This window comes from Aspergillus multicolor (assembly GCF_047715735.1).
Source record: "Aspergillus multicolor strain CBS 133.54 unplaced genomic scaffold BDW74scaffold_18, whole genome shotgun sequence".
Classification (NCBI taxonomy): domain Eukaryota; kingdom Fungi; phylum Ascomycota; class Eurotiomycetes; order Eurotiales; family Aspergillaceae; genus Aspergillus; species Aspergillus multicolor.
Window position 1 is genome coordinate 489337 of NW_027395969.1, and position 14208 is coordinate 503544.

At 54.2% G+C, this 14208-nt stretch overlaps 4 protein-coding genes across 4 annotated transcripts in view; all 4 read right to left on the bottom strand.

The window, feature by feature from the left end:
• Positions 1-76: 76 nt before the first annotated feature.
• BDW74DRAFT_156054 (cytochrome P450) lies at positions 77-2134 on the bottom strand. The gene is made up of 3 exons (XM_073724944.1): positions 2001-2134; positions 1821-1952; positions 77-1776 (listed from the first exon to the last, which is right to left on the bottom strand). Exons 2-3 carry the CDS (start codon positions 1912-1914, stop codon positions 305-307), a joined length of 1566 nt encoding a protein of 521 aa, XP_073582433.1. The 5' UTR covers positions 1915-1952; positions 2001-2134; the 3' UTR covers positions 77-304.
• On the bottom strand, positions 2001-2676 carry BDW74DRAFT_38437 (uncharacterized protein). Its single transcript, XM_073732654.1, has 2 exons — positions 2198-2676; positions 2001-2132 (listed from the first exon to the last, which is right to left on the bottom strand). Exons 1-2 carry the CDS (start codon positions 2542-2544, stop codon positions 2087-2089), a joined length of 393 nt encoding a protein of 130 aa, XP_073582434.1. The 5' UTR covers positions 2545-2676; the 3' UTR covers positions 2001-2086.
• On the bottom strand, positions 2677-5409 carry BDW74DRAFT_38443 (KilA-N domain-containing protein). The gene is made up of 4 exons (XM_073732655.1): positions 4552-5409; positions 4303-4497; positions 4125-4257; positions 2677-4075 (listed from the first exon to the last, which is right to left on the bottom strand). Exons 1-4 carry the CDS (start codon positions 4823-4825, stop codon positions 2809-2811), a joined length of 1869 nt encoding a protein of 622 aa, XP_073582435.1. The 5' UTR covers positions 4826-5409; the 3' UTR covers positions 2677-2808.
• Positions 5410-12362: 6953 nt separating this feature from the next.
• Positions 12363-14208, bottom strand: part of BDW74DRAFT_168865 (uncharacterized protein) — a gene marked incomplete at both ends in the record, with an annotated part of 5712 nt that continues 3866 nt past the window's right edge. Inside the window, one exon of the mRNA XM_073726906.1 lies at positions 12363-14155. Within this exon, the coding sequence (XP_073582436.1) occupies positions 12363-14155 (1793 nt within the window). The remainder of the gene's footprint in view (positions 14156-14208) is intronic.

Below are 14208 nucleotides of genomic sequence, written 5' to 3' on the forward strand. Positions count from 1 at the left end.
TGTAGTTTTCATATCGCGAGATTGCTATTGGGCCGAGTTCGGCGCATACTAGAATGAAAGGATATGATGTTGTACGCATAGTCCAGCAACCACCGCCGTCTAGATCAATGAAGGCAGTGGTAAAAGTGATATTTAGAGTTCTTGAGCTGATAGCTTCGTGGTCTAAGATAAAGATATTTGAATGCAAATGCAATGAATTCAACCAGAAACGCTAATCATAACTTTCGTTCATATCCAACATCACAAAAAGGAGAGAAGAAAAGTCTAATCTACCAGAACCCTCTATCCAGCAAATCAAGAACACCTAAGCTTCACCATCCAACTCCCTCCGCCAAACCTTCACCGGCATCGGGCCCAGAATCATATTCATCGTCTCCTCCCTCTGCAACTCCCAACTCCGACTCGGCAACGCAAACTCATACCTCCTTACAAGCGTAGCCAAGATAACCGTCTGCTCCAGGTACGAGATATTCCGTCCGATGCAGGACCTCGCGCCCGCGCTGAAGGCCACAAAGTACGGCTGTAGCGCCTTTCCCTCTTCGCCGAGCCACCGCTCAGGCTTGTACAGATGAGCCTGCGGGAACGCGCCCTCGTCGCGGTGCGCGACGTACGCGGACATACTGACTGATGTATTTCCCGGCACCCACTGTCCTAGAATCTCCATTCCCTCTGGTGGTGTCTCGCGCGGGAGGCCGTGCGAAGTTGGGGGGAAGATGCGGAGGGATTCGTCGAGGCAGGCGCGGAGGTAGGGGAGGTGTTTGACCTTATCGTAGGAGGCGACGATTTCGTCGTCGTCATAGACGGCGTCGATTTCCTCGCGGAGGGACGCAAGGCATGCCGGGCTGCGGAGGAGCTGGTACATGACGTTTGTGATGGCGATGGCGGTGGTCACGGAGCCCGCGTTCATCATGATGTTGATCTCCGCGCAGACCTCGCCCCATTCGAGACCAAGAGCGTGCCCTGCTTTATCGGCCATCATGGCGGAGAAGAAGTCGTCGAGTTTCTCGCCGGCTTCGTGCCGCCGTCGCCGCTCCATCGCGTGGTGCCAGACGATGTCTTCCCAGGTGTCGCTGGATTTCTGCATGCGAGCGAAGTAGGGAATGATGTTGGCCCAGCGGTTGATGATTGGATACCAGTCGTAGTTCCAGAGGAGGAGGGATTGCTTGCGGGCGTTGGGGTAGAGGGCTTCGCGGAGGGAGGCGCGGTAGGTGGTGCCGTCTTTGCGTTCAGCGGTGCACTCGTCGTGGCCTTGGTCTAGGAAGCCGAGTTTCAGGCTGAGGCCGATGTCGACGATGGCGTCCAGGCTGAAGAAGTTGGTCCATGCCCGGAAGTCGACGGTGAGGTCGGCGGGGTTGGGCTCTTCCTGACCAGCAGGGAGAGGGGCCGTGCAGACACTGTCAAAGTGCTTGACTAAGCGGGCGATTTTATCGCTAACTTTGTGCTCCCAGGTCTCGAGGTTCTTGAGGGCATAGGCGGAGGAGAGAACCTTGCGTTTGCGAGAGTGGTCTGCCCGGTCGATAACGTCGGCAAGGTGGTAGTGCGAGCCGGCCGAGATGATGTAGGATGGGTCTTTGCCGCAGCGTGTGTTATGGCCGTAGATGTCCTTGATGGCGCGGACGTCGCCGTAGGAGAGAGTGTTTGGGCCGGTGCGGAGGACGGGGTGTTTTTGGTGAAGCTCCTGGAGCTCTTTTGACCGGAACTTACGCGAAGCCATCAACATGAAGGGAATCGCGGAGATGCCAGAAAACAAAGACATGTTGGGATAGCGTCGGAGACCTGAATCGTTAGCAAGAGCCATCTATCAAGTCGAGGTGCCATACCCTTGGGATCCCGGAAGTACTCAAAGACGGGCCATATCACAAAGTACACCAAAACCAAGAGGCCGGTGATGGCAGCGTAAGTGAGCGTGATCATCTTGACAGCGATACTTGACGTAGACAAAATGCGATTCTCTTGATGCCATTGTTAATTCTGACCCCTCTTATAGCTAGATATCTCACTGTTAAGCGGGCCAAATTCCCTTGATGGGATGCGGGGAGAATTGCCACTCCCAGCTTCCCCGGCATTTGATCTTCGGAATCCAGATTCAGTCCGTGCATGGTGGAGGGTTCCCCACGCGCTTCTCCATTATTCTACATTTCAAGGGTTACTCAGGTCAGCTGCCCCTTGGCCTGAATCACGATGCGGAGCTGCTTACCTTTTCTCTGCTGCGGACGAAGCTGGTCTCCTACCCTCCTTGATGCATGCACTCTCATACAGCCAGCCAGATCCCTGCCCTGCACCTGCAGTCGCAGTCAAGGCAGTCCAATCGAGTCCAGTCAGAACTACAGCAGTACATAGTACAGCTACATATACGTCAATAATGCATAAGCATGAGCGTAAGCCGAACAATGTAGTTGATAGCTCGTAGGAAATTCGTCTCATCATGGTCATGAGTAAAGCCGGCCGCATTGGAACAAACACAGACGGCCCAAAAGCGGAGATGGCGACTTCAGAACGCTGCACCAGAAACAAACCCAGAATACATATCCTTTTGCAAGTCATCACGCAACTTTATGGCCATAAATCCCATGATAAACCTCAACCATGCCAAGACCAAAGTATGCGGCCCGGTCATGTCTAACTTCCGTGCGACGAGAGTAAGCAGAGTGAGGTGCCGAGGCATCATCCCTGATGCTCGACAATGCCAGTGTTCTATTAGAGAAAAGAGAAAAGGAAAAACCACAATGCACCCCGAGAAGAGACTGAATTCGTAATCCAACAAACCTTTTCTTGCTCCTGCCCCCATTTTTATCTTTGTTTTCTTCATCAACGACGAGCACTGATCATGCTGCCACCTGCTTTCATTGGCTGAAGCCCGAGAGGAACACCACCAACCGGGCCACCGACCGGAGTTTCGGTCAAGGTCTTGCGACGCTTGGGCTCGTACTCGTCCCGGCTGTCCGGTCGGACAATGCGGTCGTCGTCATCGTCACGCATCCGCTTGTTGGAACCCATAGACCCATTCATCCCTGTCGAGTAACCCGAGTTGGACGCCACGGAGTAGTTGTCAGAGGTGGTTCCATTCGCGCCGGACGTTCCCCGCGTGTCACTGACAATGTTGTATAAGCTGCTGGCAGCAGCCGGGCGAGGGGGCGTGGTGTACCCCGGCGCCCATTGAGGCGCGGCACCACTTGTGCGAGGCGTCATGCGTCCAGAGCCATTCTGTTGAGGCGAACCCGTCATGTCAGGTGTGAGCTGAGAATGGTCGCCGGCAAGACCGCCGACCGAGGGGTTCGTGGTGTAGTATGAGCCGCGACCGGGATTGTATCCACTGTCCGGCTGAGCATACTCCGGTTCCTCCGGCTCCGTCTTGGCAACATTTCCTTCGCCGTAACGCTCCGTCTTGACATCGGTCTCAAGTCCGGCTATAGAACCACGTTGAGACGAGGGTGGCGCCATGTCGCGGTACGAGCTTGTTGGTACCGAGTGGCCGTATGCTGCCATGGGCTGCTGCGCCAGTGGTTGTTGCGGCGCATACTGAGGGTGCGCGGATGGGGCAGCCGAGTAGTACGGCTTGGAGTCGTAGCCAGATTGGGGCTGGTAGGATTGCATTCCATGCATGTTGTTCCCTGGTGGCGTCGTAGCCGGAGTCGTCGGCATTGATCGTGCATTGCTCAAGCTGGTGTCGACTGAGAGAGGTTGGGTGTTGGGTACACCCGAGTTCATCCCCTGGTTCCATTCGTATGAGTTACCTTGGCTGGTGATTCCAATCAGACTCGAAGCACTTGCGGGTGGGGTCGGGAATGTGTGGGCGCGGTCAAGGCCAGGTCGGCCCGGTTGGGACATATGGGAGGGAACCGGTGTCTGAAGCGAATGGTGGTGGTGAAGGCTAGGCGGTTGCGAGGCTTGGGGAGTGCGAACAACAGGCTGGGGCCCTTCGAGTCGTCTGGGGTCTTGCACCCCGGCCATTTGCCGTTCTCTCTGGTTGGCCGGATGGTACAGCAGGTTGCTGATGTGATTAACGAACAGAGGGTATAATAGATCGGTGATCTTCTCCTTGTTGGCGAACTCCAACGCGCGATCGAAGGGAATCCTAGACGAATCAGCGACGAATCTCACAGAAAAACTAGCCGAAGACATACCACACGCCCTTGAGGTGCATTGGGCCGATCTTCACAACGTTTCGAACCTTTTCGCTCTTGAGGATACCATCTCTACGCCCTCGAGTCATGCCCGCAACGTTCAGTAGTTTCGTACCGTTTATCATACCGTTATCTGCAATCTTAGTAAATCTACGTCATATGGTTGCAAGTGTCTTACCTTCTCTTCGAGCGACGCATACACCCTTGGCTTCTACTTGATAGCACAGACTGCCCTCGTCTTCCCACAGGGTTGCGGTAACCCTTGGTTTGGCGCCGGGAGGCGCGATTTGCCCGGTGGGATCGTACACGTAGCCTTGCATCGGCATTCCACTGGTGTTTCCATAGCCAGGAGTAGGAACAGAGTGGTTGGTGACTATGAGTAATTAGCATGTGCCGCTGACTACACGCTGTCGGACGCTGAACTCACCAGGTAAGGGCAGTAATTGAGGGGGGACCTGACTACTTATCGAGGTCGTCGGCGGCGGAACAGACTGCGATGGTGCTACACCATTGGGGTAAGGATACTGAGAGTAAGAACTGGCGGGCCCGTATGCAGAAGTAGGTTGTAGTACAGAGGGTTGTTGCGGGTACTGGTAATGCGTCAATGCTCCAGCGGTTGCAGGATGCGACGCATACGGCTGCCCCGACGACAGATGCGAATGCACATCCATGTACGGTTGAGGTTGGTTCATGCTGGCCATTTGCGTCTGGTTGGGGTAGTAGCCCTCGGTGACTGTGTTCTGCGGGATGCTGTATTCCTGCGAGGCAGAGGAGTCCAACGAGAGTCGGTGTTGGCTACCGGCCGGTAGATCTGCGGACGAGGACGGTGGGCTTCTCGCGTCGTAGACAGGCGCGGATCCGGACAGGCTGGTTCTGGCGCTGCTCTGGTTGGAGGAGGCCGGCGCGTCTTCGTAGCTCGTCCGGTAGGACTGGCCCGAGATCGGCGGCTGCGAGGCCGTCGGGATGCTTAACGCCGGGAGTCTGTCACCAGACAAGATAGGGCGCTCCGCGGCGTGGTGGTTATACCAAGGGATATCAACAGGACCTCTGGTGTGGACCTGGGAGATCGACGGCAGCTCCAGCTTTTCGGTTTTGCGGGGGGTGAAGACCTAAGAAAGTGAAAAAGAAAGTCGAGTCGAGGCAACGTCGTACTCGGAACAAGATCCAACGTTTAATAAGTCCCCTGGAATGTTGTTTTTCAAAATATCATGAGATAGGAAAAAGGGTTGATGTCGACAATGACGGAGAGAGCTTCGGCAGCAAATATGCAAAAGAGATCGTTTCAGGGTGCAAAGGCCAATAACGCAAAGAGAAAAGGCTCCAATAGGCAATGCGAAAATGCAAGGAAGAGCAATCGTGAGCAAGCTTCGTGAAACGTCGTAACCCGTAAACAGCGCTGGAGATTGCAGACAAACGGAGTCGAGAAATGGGCTGCAGTTGCTGATAACTATCTACATCCGAATGATTGAGGATCGACCGCACCGGAGGCGAAAAAGGGTTCAGTTCGGGACGTCAACGGCGGCAGCGCGGAATCATGGGTCTCGTTTCAGGTCGTAAGAACGGAGCGGGGCAAGGGCGACGCGAGGTATGTAGATTTTGAAGCAAGACAGCGTCTAGAGCGCGAAACAGGTGGCAAGCAATGATATGTATGCGTGCTGCAGCGAATTTAAAATCAGGCTCGTACAGGAGTCGTAACAGGTCGTAGCAGGTCGTTGAATTGTGGCGGCCAGAGATGGAAGAAGCGGCGCGCGGGTGAGTCTAGAAGGCGAGCAAAGCAGAGATGAGCTGGGGGGTCATTACTCGTAGCAGGCACATTAAAGAGACGAGACGAAAAGGATGAGCGACGAGAAGCAGACGGCACGACGCGAGTATGTATAAAAGGCGTCAAACGAAAGGGATGACGGAGGCGGAGCAGGGAGGGAGCAGGAGGAGGCCGGTGGAGCAGGAGAGAAGGGAAAATAGAAGACCGAGAAAATGGGAGGAGGAAAAAGAAAAAACAGCGAAATCTCAAAAGCTATTCCAGGCGGTAACAACAGAAACAGTTGAAGAAGTCAAGTGTGCAGGCTGCTGCTGCAGCAGCAGCAGCAGATCATCAGAGTGGAGAGAGTGAGGAGGAGGCTGGGACAGCAAACGCAGGCTAAAGAGGGGAAGCTGGCAAAGGGACGGAAGGCTGGAGCCCTTTCCAAGGTTGACTGACGGACGATGACTTACTTACTTTGAGTCTGTATAGGCAGAGCAGCACGTGTGCCGACGTTGTTTCTTGTCAGTCTGAGGCCGGAATGTCAGAATGCAGAATGCAGAATTGAGAAAGCTGCTGCAAGGCAATTATTGCTTGCCAGACTGTCTCTGTCGCTGCTCTTAAGATCGGAGAGGCGAAAGGGAAAAAGAAAGAAGCTTGGTATATTCATTTAACCAGAGTAAATTACCGGGAACTGAAAATTGCAATCGTGGAGCGGTGCACAGACTGGGCAGTGTATTGTCGCCACGAAGCAAGGACCAGCCCCGCCACGATGTGCAAACAGTGATCTGATTAGGACAAATAATCTGACTGCTATCGAACCATGGATGGCTCTGAGCTAACCTGAGCTAAAGCACTGCTGGCAGTTGGCACCGATCCAGCTGTAAGTCATCGATCGGTGGATCGTATCAGATAGACTGGCGGCCAAGTCATCACCATCATCACGCTTTCTAGAAGCTCAGCGTGCTCAGAGATGTCTTCTGTCGCTCGGTTCTTACGCGATGGGGTCCTGGTATCGACATCTCACGATCGACCCACTGCTCTGAGCAGAACCACGGACCAGCACGGAGCATATAGTAAACATAAATAATAATGTATAGTGTACATAGACTCCCATAGTACGGAGTATACGAAAGAAATGGCGGTGACTGGGCAAGGAGTCCGTCCAAGTCTCCGTCTGGAGATGACAGGGAGAGGAATAGTCCTGTAATAATACACCTCACTAAGCGACCTAGGTAGCTAGCTTGGTCCTGGAATTCGATCCGGTGCTTTTCCTCTGTCTCCTTTCTTTTGAGAGACCCCGAATCGAGTGCGGCGATGATGATCCTGCCTGATCGCCGCCTGCCACAATCCTTCATTAATCTATCTACACTCCAGCGCAATCTCGAGCAAAGTGCGAGGTTCTGGTGATCTCGGCATCCCCGTCTTTAACAGACAGCCATTACTATTCTACCCCGTAAGATTGGCGAAAGAACCAATGCACGCACGCGGGAACAACAAAGGAGGTTACACAGCCAGAGAGAGTGGCAGGGATGCGCGCAGCAGCAAAGAAATCGGGTGGTCCAGAGTGCTCCACGAAACTGGTGGCGGCGATCTTAGCCAGCTGGCCAGTCAAGGCCCGGTCCCGGTGGCTGAAGAGTAGAGGGAAGAAGGGAAGACGTTGATTCTTCACGGTAGCATGCTGTTGAAGAGCTTCTCCCTTTCTTTCTAGCTTGGAGACTAGGTCTCAAGGAGTCTAGGGGAAACGACCTATCATCATTGCTGGCTACTGGCCAACCTTCGGTGAGTGACCGCCAGTATCGACGGAGCACCGTGACAATATCCTGGCCAGCAGCTTCAGCCTCTTCGTAGGTATCTCTGGGATCTAGATGACCCCGCGCGCCGCACTATTAGCCTGCTGCGTTTCACGAGACCTGCGTAGGTACAGCTGTAGGACATCTCAGAGCGCTAAGCCTGAGGCAGGCAGCTGTATGTATGATGTATGGCTTACTTGCGTACATATGTACATCTATAGTACTAGCAGAGTCTATCTGGTTATAGTATGAACCGGTTGACTTCGAGAGTGCCGGTTATATTCCAATACTATCGGCCGTGGCTAATAATAATTGAGATGAATATGTACATCATCTTGTCTCGCTTCTGCTGGAGCTAGCCTAGCAGCTAGACTGACTAGTCGGGACTAACGGCGTTGGCTCTCCCGGCTCACGCAGTCAATCAGGCGTGTCCAGGATGACCCCCGGTTGATGCTCTGTTATTTTCGTTCGCCGTAATACACTGCGACTCTCATTCTTCATCATCAAAGTAGAGGGACTCGAGCAGAAGAGCAGGCCTCACCGCTGTTTCGCACTGATAGCTCTTATCTTAGGCTGTATGAATTGTCAGTTGCTCAAACTGGCTGGAGGTGATAGGTCCGGAATCTTCTGCTGCATCCTACCCCTTGCGTTTCGTCGTCTGTGCAGGCTGGGCGCTGGGCTATCCACGACTACCCCACCCTCCGTGTCAGTTGATGGCAAGAAGACTACTCCAGACTCAAGAGTCGGTAAGCACGACTCTCTTCATTCGAGGATGGAGAGCGCGAAGGATCAAATTGTTTGCTTCACCCTCATACTCTTGCTTTTTCTTATTGTCTCGCTGGTCTGTCGGTCCGGTCGGGTCGAGTCGACAATTGCCTTGTCTGACACCTCGCCCAGTCTGAGCGAGGGTCCGAGCATGCTTAGCTAGCTAGCTAACAGCAATCAGTGACTCCAGTCGGGCTCCATTCTCTCCAGTAAGCTGCGATCGTGTGCTCCGGTTATGCCCTGCTCGGCGCTGCCATGTCCTGTCCTGTCCTGTCCTGCTATGTCCTGCGACGCCGGTGCCGGATAATCTAGGCAGACATGACATGAACTCCTGTCAGCACCTATCGCAACTGAAGCTATGACATGACATGCTGCCGCTGCCGCTGCCGCTGCCGCCGCCGCTACGGTTATGCAGCAGCAAGCAGCAGCCAGGCTGCAAGACTGAAGAATCGACAAAGCCACGGGCTGGCGGTCTGCAAATCATCGACGGGAGGTTGTCAAGCACACTGCACGGAGCGGGCCGTTCTTACGCACCTAAGTTTCCTCCAGGCTCCAGGCCTGCTTCTTTGTCTTGCCCACCTCCCCTCTGCTCGCGAGTCGGAGTCGCTGCTGTTAGTGTTCAGTAAATGAAAAGAACAAGGATCCCTCAGGCGCTACCGACGGCCCGGCGCCTGCAGCCGTCGTACATACAGCAGATCTTGCGGGGCTACTTTACCTACTCGTACTCTGCGTGAATTAAGTGACCAGACCAGCGAGTCAGTGTTATTGAAAGACCAGGCAGACTGAATAATGCTATCGCATCGTCATTGGCACCAAGGCGGGCAAGCTGCCCCCGAAGGAAGAGACCAAGGCAGGCGGCTAACTGGAAGCAGACATCGCAGGTGACCCCGGTCCTGGCTGGCCCAGCGGATAGAAAGCTAGCAAGCGCCGGTCTGCGACGAACAAAGCCGAAAAAGCAACGATGGGCAGCGCCCGAGGCTAAGGGCTTGCTGTCATAACAGTCACGGATGTCGAAAGAGAGTCGAGGACGAGACGAATTTGCAAAACAGATTGATTACCCTAGACGATCCTTCAGATTCCTTAGCTTAGCCGCCCAGGGCCAGTGGATGACTAGGGTAGTTTGAGGATTGACAGCGCATAACCATCCATCATCCATGCTATGACCCATATCGATACCGGAAGCTCGAAAAGGCAAATCATTGGGTGCGGGCGTGGCATCGCGAGACAGGCCTTCAATCACAGCGGATTCTTTTTCTCGGGGTTATTCCAGTTTGTGGGGCGGATCCATAATCTGTCATGATGGAGCTAGCTAACTTGTGAAAATGGAATCAAATGAACAAAAGCAGAAAATTTATGACTGGTGTCCGAGTTTGGTTCCTTCATTTCGAGATCGCATCCTGCGGTGGTGAGCATTTGCTGAATAGAGAAGGACTGCTGAGCCCGGTCAGCAATTCGCCGCGCCTTATTCGACGGCGATAACCCCGGGCAATTTCAACGAGGTGAGATGAGCTCGACTCGACAACGAACAAACATGACTCGTCTTGATTCCTTTCCTTACGGGACTGCAGTGGAATCGGCTGTACCTGCAGCCCTCCTGCAGAGCCTCAGTCCCTACATCGACTTATACTCTGTCTGTCCAGACATACATATCGCACGAGCTTGATTCAAGCTCATACAGTAGCTGTTATGATTGTCCCGGGGATGTTGAAGATCCTGTGTTTCTGCACAGCTGGCAGCTGCTGACCCTGGCCCAGCTTCCCCTAGCTACTCTCCCCTAGTCCCTAGTCCTACTAGGGCAACTCGGGCAAGTCGCAACGGGCAATAGACTAGAATCTGTCAGCTGCAAAGATCTTCACCTCTACCCCTGCGTTGTACTCTTGTCTGTGCGACTCGATGTCGTACTTTTGTTCTATTTGAAATAGAAAATGGTCCCGGGGATCCATGATACATGTCCGATTCATTCATCAGAGTTTGCATCGCTTATGCTGTGCAACCTCTAAAATTGCTTTTGTCGCGCTCTTCTTTACTCCGGCATTTTGCGATAATCGATCTTCGAAGACAAGATGTAACTGACCAAACGAAACGACAGCGGGCTGGCACTGTGGGTTGCGACTGTGAGTGTGGGCACGGGGAGGGGGCGCTGTGCGGTAGGGGACGGTAGACCCGGCCCTAAGATTCAGTAAGCGCCGACTCATATCGCGTGTCCATCACGGTCCAATGGTTGCCTTCGCTGCCTTCGTCATTGCCGTTGAGGTCTCATCCTTGAGGCAACTAGACTAGCATAGCTAGCTACTAGTGCAATACGGCGCGTAGTCGTACCTAAAGTTAGGTCCGTCGATAGTGAGATATGCTGCACGCAGTAAATAACCTCACATTGCATTTCGATGGAATGGCCGTGCACGATCCTGATCTCCGACGGGCAGGACTGCTGTCTTACAGCGCCAGCGTCATCCGTAACGACTCCGGAGTAATTGGAGCCACTTGCTGCTGCCCAGAGAGTCAGATGTGACATGACAAGCCATACGCCCGGTGGTTCCATCTCCACTGTGATATTGAATCCATGACTGAAGTTTCGGTCGTGAAGAAGCCTCCGGCTCCATACGTATTGGCCGTTCCATTGATTCATGGATTTGCAAGGATCTGGACTTGCTGGATGGGACGATGACGATCCTCCAGCCATGGTCTGCCTGTCACTGTCAGCCCTCAGGTCGGTCGGAGATTACCCTCGTATTTGGTGTAACCACGTTGCCATGTTTGTCATTGTCAATGACGGAACCTACTATTGCCAATGATTTTGATGAGGATGGGGGATGGAATTTGGTATTGTTTCAGAGCTCAATAATGACCATCCTCCCCAAGGTCAAAGCGAACTATCGCGGCGGGAGTAGGATACACTCTCCCCATCTGGAAAGAGAGCCCTTGCCCTTTCTTCAGTGCACGGACACACTAAGTCTCCGAGATCCTTGGAGCAAAGGGAGCCCGGGCGATCCGTCGACTGGCCGGGAGAGCGACCACGTAGGCTGGCCTGGACCCACCCTCAACATCCACGATAACGCTCTTGTCTTGACTGGATTATTTGAGTGGTGAGACAGAGAAGGGGGATGGTGTCTAGTCAGCTGCTGACAAGCCCCCTCTTCATCGCTGAGTCTGTGTGGTTCTGGTTCGCCTTCAAGGTTGACCAGGGAGTCAAATCCCAGATTGACATCTGACAGTCACGGGACTTATCCTGAGCTTTCTCGATTCTCAATTCTCGCGGCGAATGGTGGTGGATGTGTTGGCGCCGTCTCGGCCTATCATCCGCCCTCCCTCCACCAGGCAGACAATAACGAACAAGAAGAATCCATGTCAATCATTCCCTCGAACCCCCTCTTCTCTCGCTGTTCCAGCTTCGCCGGCTCTGCCTCGCCTCACTCACTGTCCTGTCCTGTCTTGTCTTGTTGAGAATTACCGTCCGTAATCCGTTACCTTACTAGGTTTCTTAGTTTGTTGGATATCGACAGGGACAGGGCCTGAGGGAGATCTCGGAGCCGGGCTGGCTGGGGCTGGCGGGCGGTTTCAGCTGCAGCGAGCCGGTGGTGCATATGCATGGGGATCTCTAACGTAAACTCTGCCCGGCCGATGGCGCGAGCTATCTGGATCTGTAGCTCTGAGCTTATACAATGTATACAAAATTGCTGAAGAGTAGCTTGCATATTTTGATGGGGAATTATCTGAAAGAAGGGTGAAATGCGGACTTTTTCTTCATTGAGGGGAAGGGTTCACTTGGTTCTTGCAGAGTGCCATGCGTCATCCTCACCAATATATATCTACCCATCTACTCCATGATACCACAAGATATTCAAGACATACTACCAATGCATTCAATTGCGTTATATAGGGTATAAGGTAAAGCATCTCTCATAATACATGCCAATAGAAAATAAAAAAAGAGAAGTAGGAATATTAAGCAGAGTAATCGCGCACTGTGTAGCTCGGCTTCCTGAGCTTGTTCACCACCGGCGGCTCATCAAGCGGATACGGCGGCGCCGGTCGCCCGGTCGCCATCGAGGGTGCGTTCGCTGCATGCGCCGGATGTAGCCCGGGGCTGTGGTTTGCGGTCGGCATGGGCATTGGGATCCCTCCTAGCTCTGCAGGGTGGTCATGAGGGTAGGGGATTGGTGTCCTGGGAGGCACAGGCGGCGGGCCTGCGTGTTCGAAGCTCAGGCGTGGTGGCGAGTATGCTTGTGACGGGGGACGGCTGGGTTCGTTCGAGCTGAGGTGCAGGTCGCTGCCGGAAGTGCGACCGGGCGATGGGCGGATAGAGTCTTGCGGTGTTGGGTGCATAGGAAGTTTATCGTCGTTAGGTTGGAGCTGAATGAAGTCGCCGGGGAGTTCGGCGGGAAGCTCGAAGATGTTTGAGGGAGGGGGAGGAGGGCCGGGTGAGGTTGGTGATGTAACGGAGAGGCGGGGACTCGGTGCGAGCGAAGAGTGGTCGTCTTCCATCAGGGTGGTGTTGATGGGGTCATTGCCAGCCGCTGTGTGAGCTTCGAGACGACGATGCATGCGCTCGATCTTGGCGAATTTGACGCTCGCATCGTGGATCATCTTTTTCACGTCCGGTCGGGAGAGATACCGCCGCGTGTTAGTGCTGATGTCTGCAAGACGGTGCCATTCGTTCATGCCGAACTCGCCGACGCCGACTTCGACGTTTAGCCGGTAGTAGTTGTCTTTGCTCACACCGCGCTTGGGGAGGTGTTCCCGAAGCATGTCATGGTGAATGTCCTCGCATCCCTCGATTTTCGAGATCAGCCGGCGTCGCGCCTCGGCAAAGGTACCCAGAGCATCACCGAAGAAGTCCTCCCACCATTCGTGCTTGCGGTTGTTCGTGTCTGGAGGACGCTTTCCTGTGCCGACACTGACAAACACCCCAATTTCTCGTCCTGGCCACTCGTTGACCACCGCTTCGTCCAAGACCTCCGGCGACGGGTTGTACGTGCCCGCGCCCTCATCAATGAAATAATGTTGCCCGATCTGAATAGGCTTGAACGCCAACCCCGTCGCCGACGTCGCACGGCCAGCTTGCCAGATCGTACAGAGCTGCTCGGGCGCAGGCTCCTTGCGAGAATCATAAGACCGCAGCAACACAGAGTTCCCATTCTTCGGCGTGCCCCGATACAGCGCCGTCACCGCCGTCTTCGTCCGGTTCTCCCGGTTATCATACAGTAGCGCATCCGGATTCCCCCAGCGTAACCCATTAATGAACGCCGAACTCCGGTTATTCATCCCCGAATGCGTCGTGCTCACACTCGCCCGACTCCCCGACCGCTGCGGAATCGACGCGGTCGAGAAATTCGGGCTGAACGGCGCATACGTAGGCGATGTAGGCGATGTGCTATCGTTCCCCTCGGCTTCGTAGATTGTATGTTCGCGCACACATTCCCGGATCGCCTCCTCGAGTTTCGAGGCCTTGAACAGCGTCGATCGGAACGGGATACCCGCGAAAGTCTTATCTGTCTCAAAGACCCGCCGCGTCATGCGCACGTATACGTCTTTGCATGTCTCGAGGTCGAGGCGTAGCCGACCCAACATTAGCGCGATAAGGCCGCCCGTTCCGGTGCCGGCGATGAGGTCGAAGTAATCGCATGGTTTGGGGATCTGGTCGCGTCGCGGAGGCTTGCCTTCGGTTTCGACGTAAACGCGGTGCATGAGTTCCTGGAGTAGAATGAGCATGGAGTAGCCTCGTACGCCGCCGCCATCTGTTTCACTTCAGAGTTAGTCATGTTTCGTCACGATGAACTATGAACTGGCG

Coding starts and splice junctions, on each gene's coding strand:
- BDW74DRAFT_156054 (XM_073724944.1), bottom strand. CDS start 1,914: ATGATCACGCTCACTTACGCTGCCATCACCGGCCTCTTGGTTTTGGTG. Junction 1,777..1,820: donor GTACTTCCGGGATCCCAAGG/GTATGGCACCTC, acceptor CTAACGATTCAG/GTCTCCGACGCTATCCCAAC.
- BDW74DRAFT_38437 (XM_073732654.1), bottom strand. CDS start 2,544: ATGACTTGCAAAAGGATATGTATTCTGGGTTTGTTTCTGGTGCAGCGT. Junction 2,133..2,197: donor TCGTCCGCAGCAGAGAAAAG/GTAAGCAGCTCC, acceptor CTTGAAATGTAG/AATAATGGAGAAGCGCGTGG.
- BDW74DRAFT_38443 (XM_073732655.1), bottom strand. CDS start 4,825: ATGGCCAGCATGAACCAACCTCAACCGTACATGGATGTGCATTCGCAT. Junction 4,258..4,302: donor ATGCGTCGCTCGAAGAGAAG/GTAAGACACTTG, acceptor CTAAGATTGCAG/ATAACGGTATGATAAACGGT. Junction 4,076..4,124: donor ATGCACCTCAAGGGCGTGTG/GTATGTCTTCGG, acceptor TGATTCGTCTAG/GATTCCCTTCGATCGCGCGT.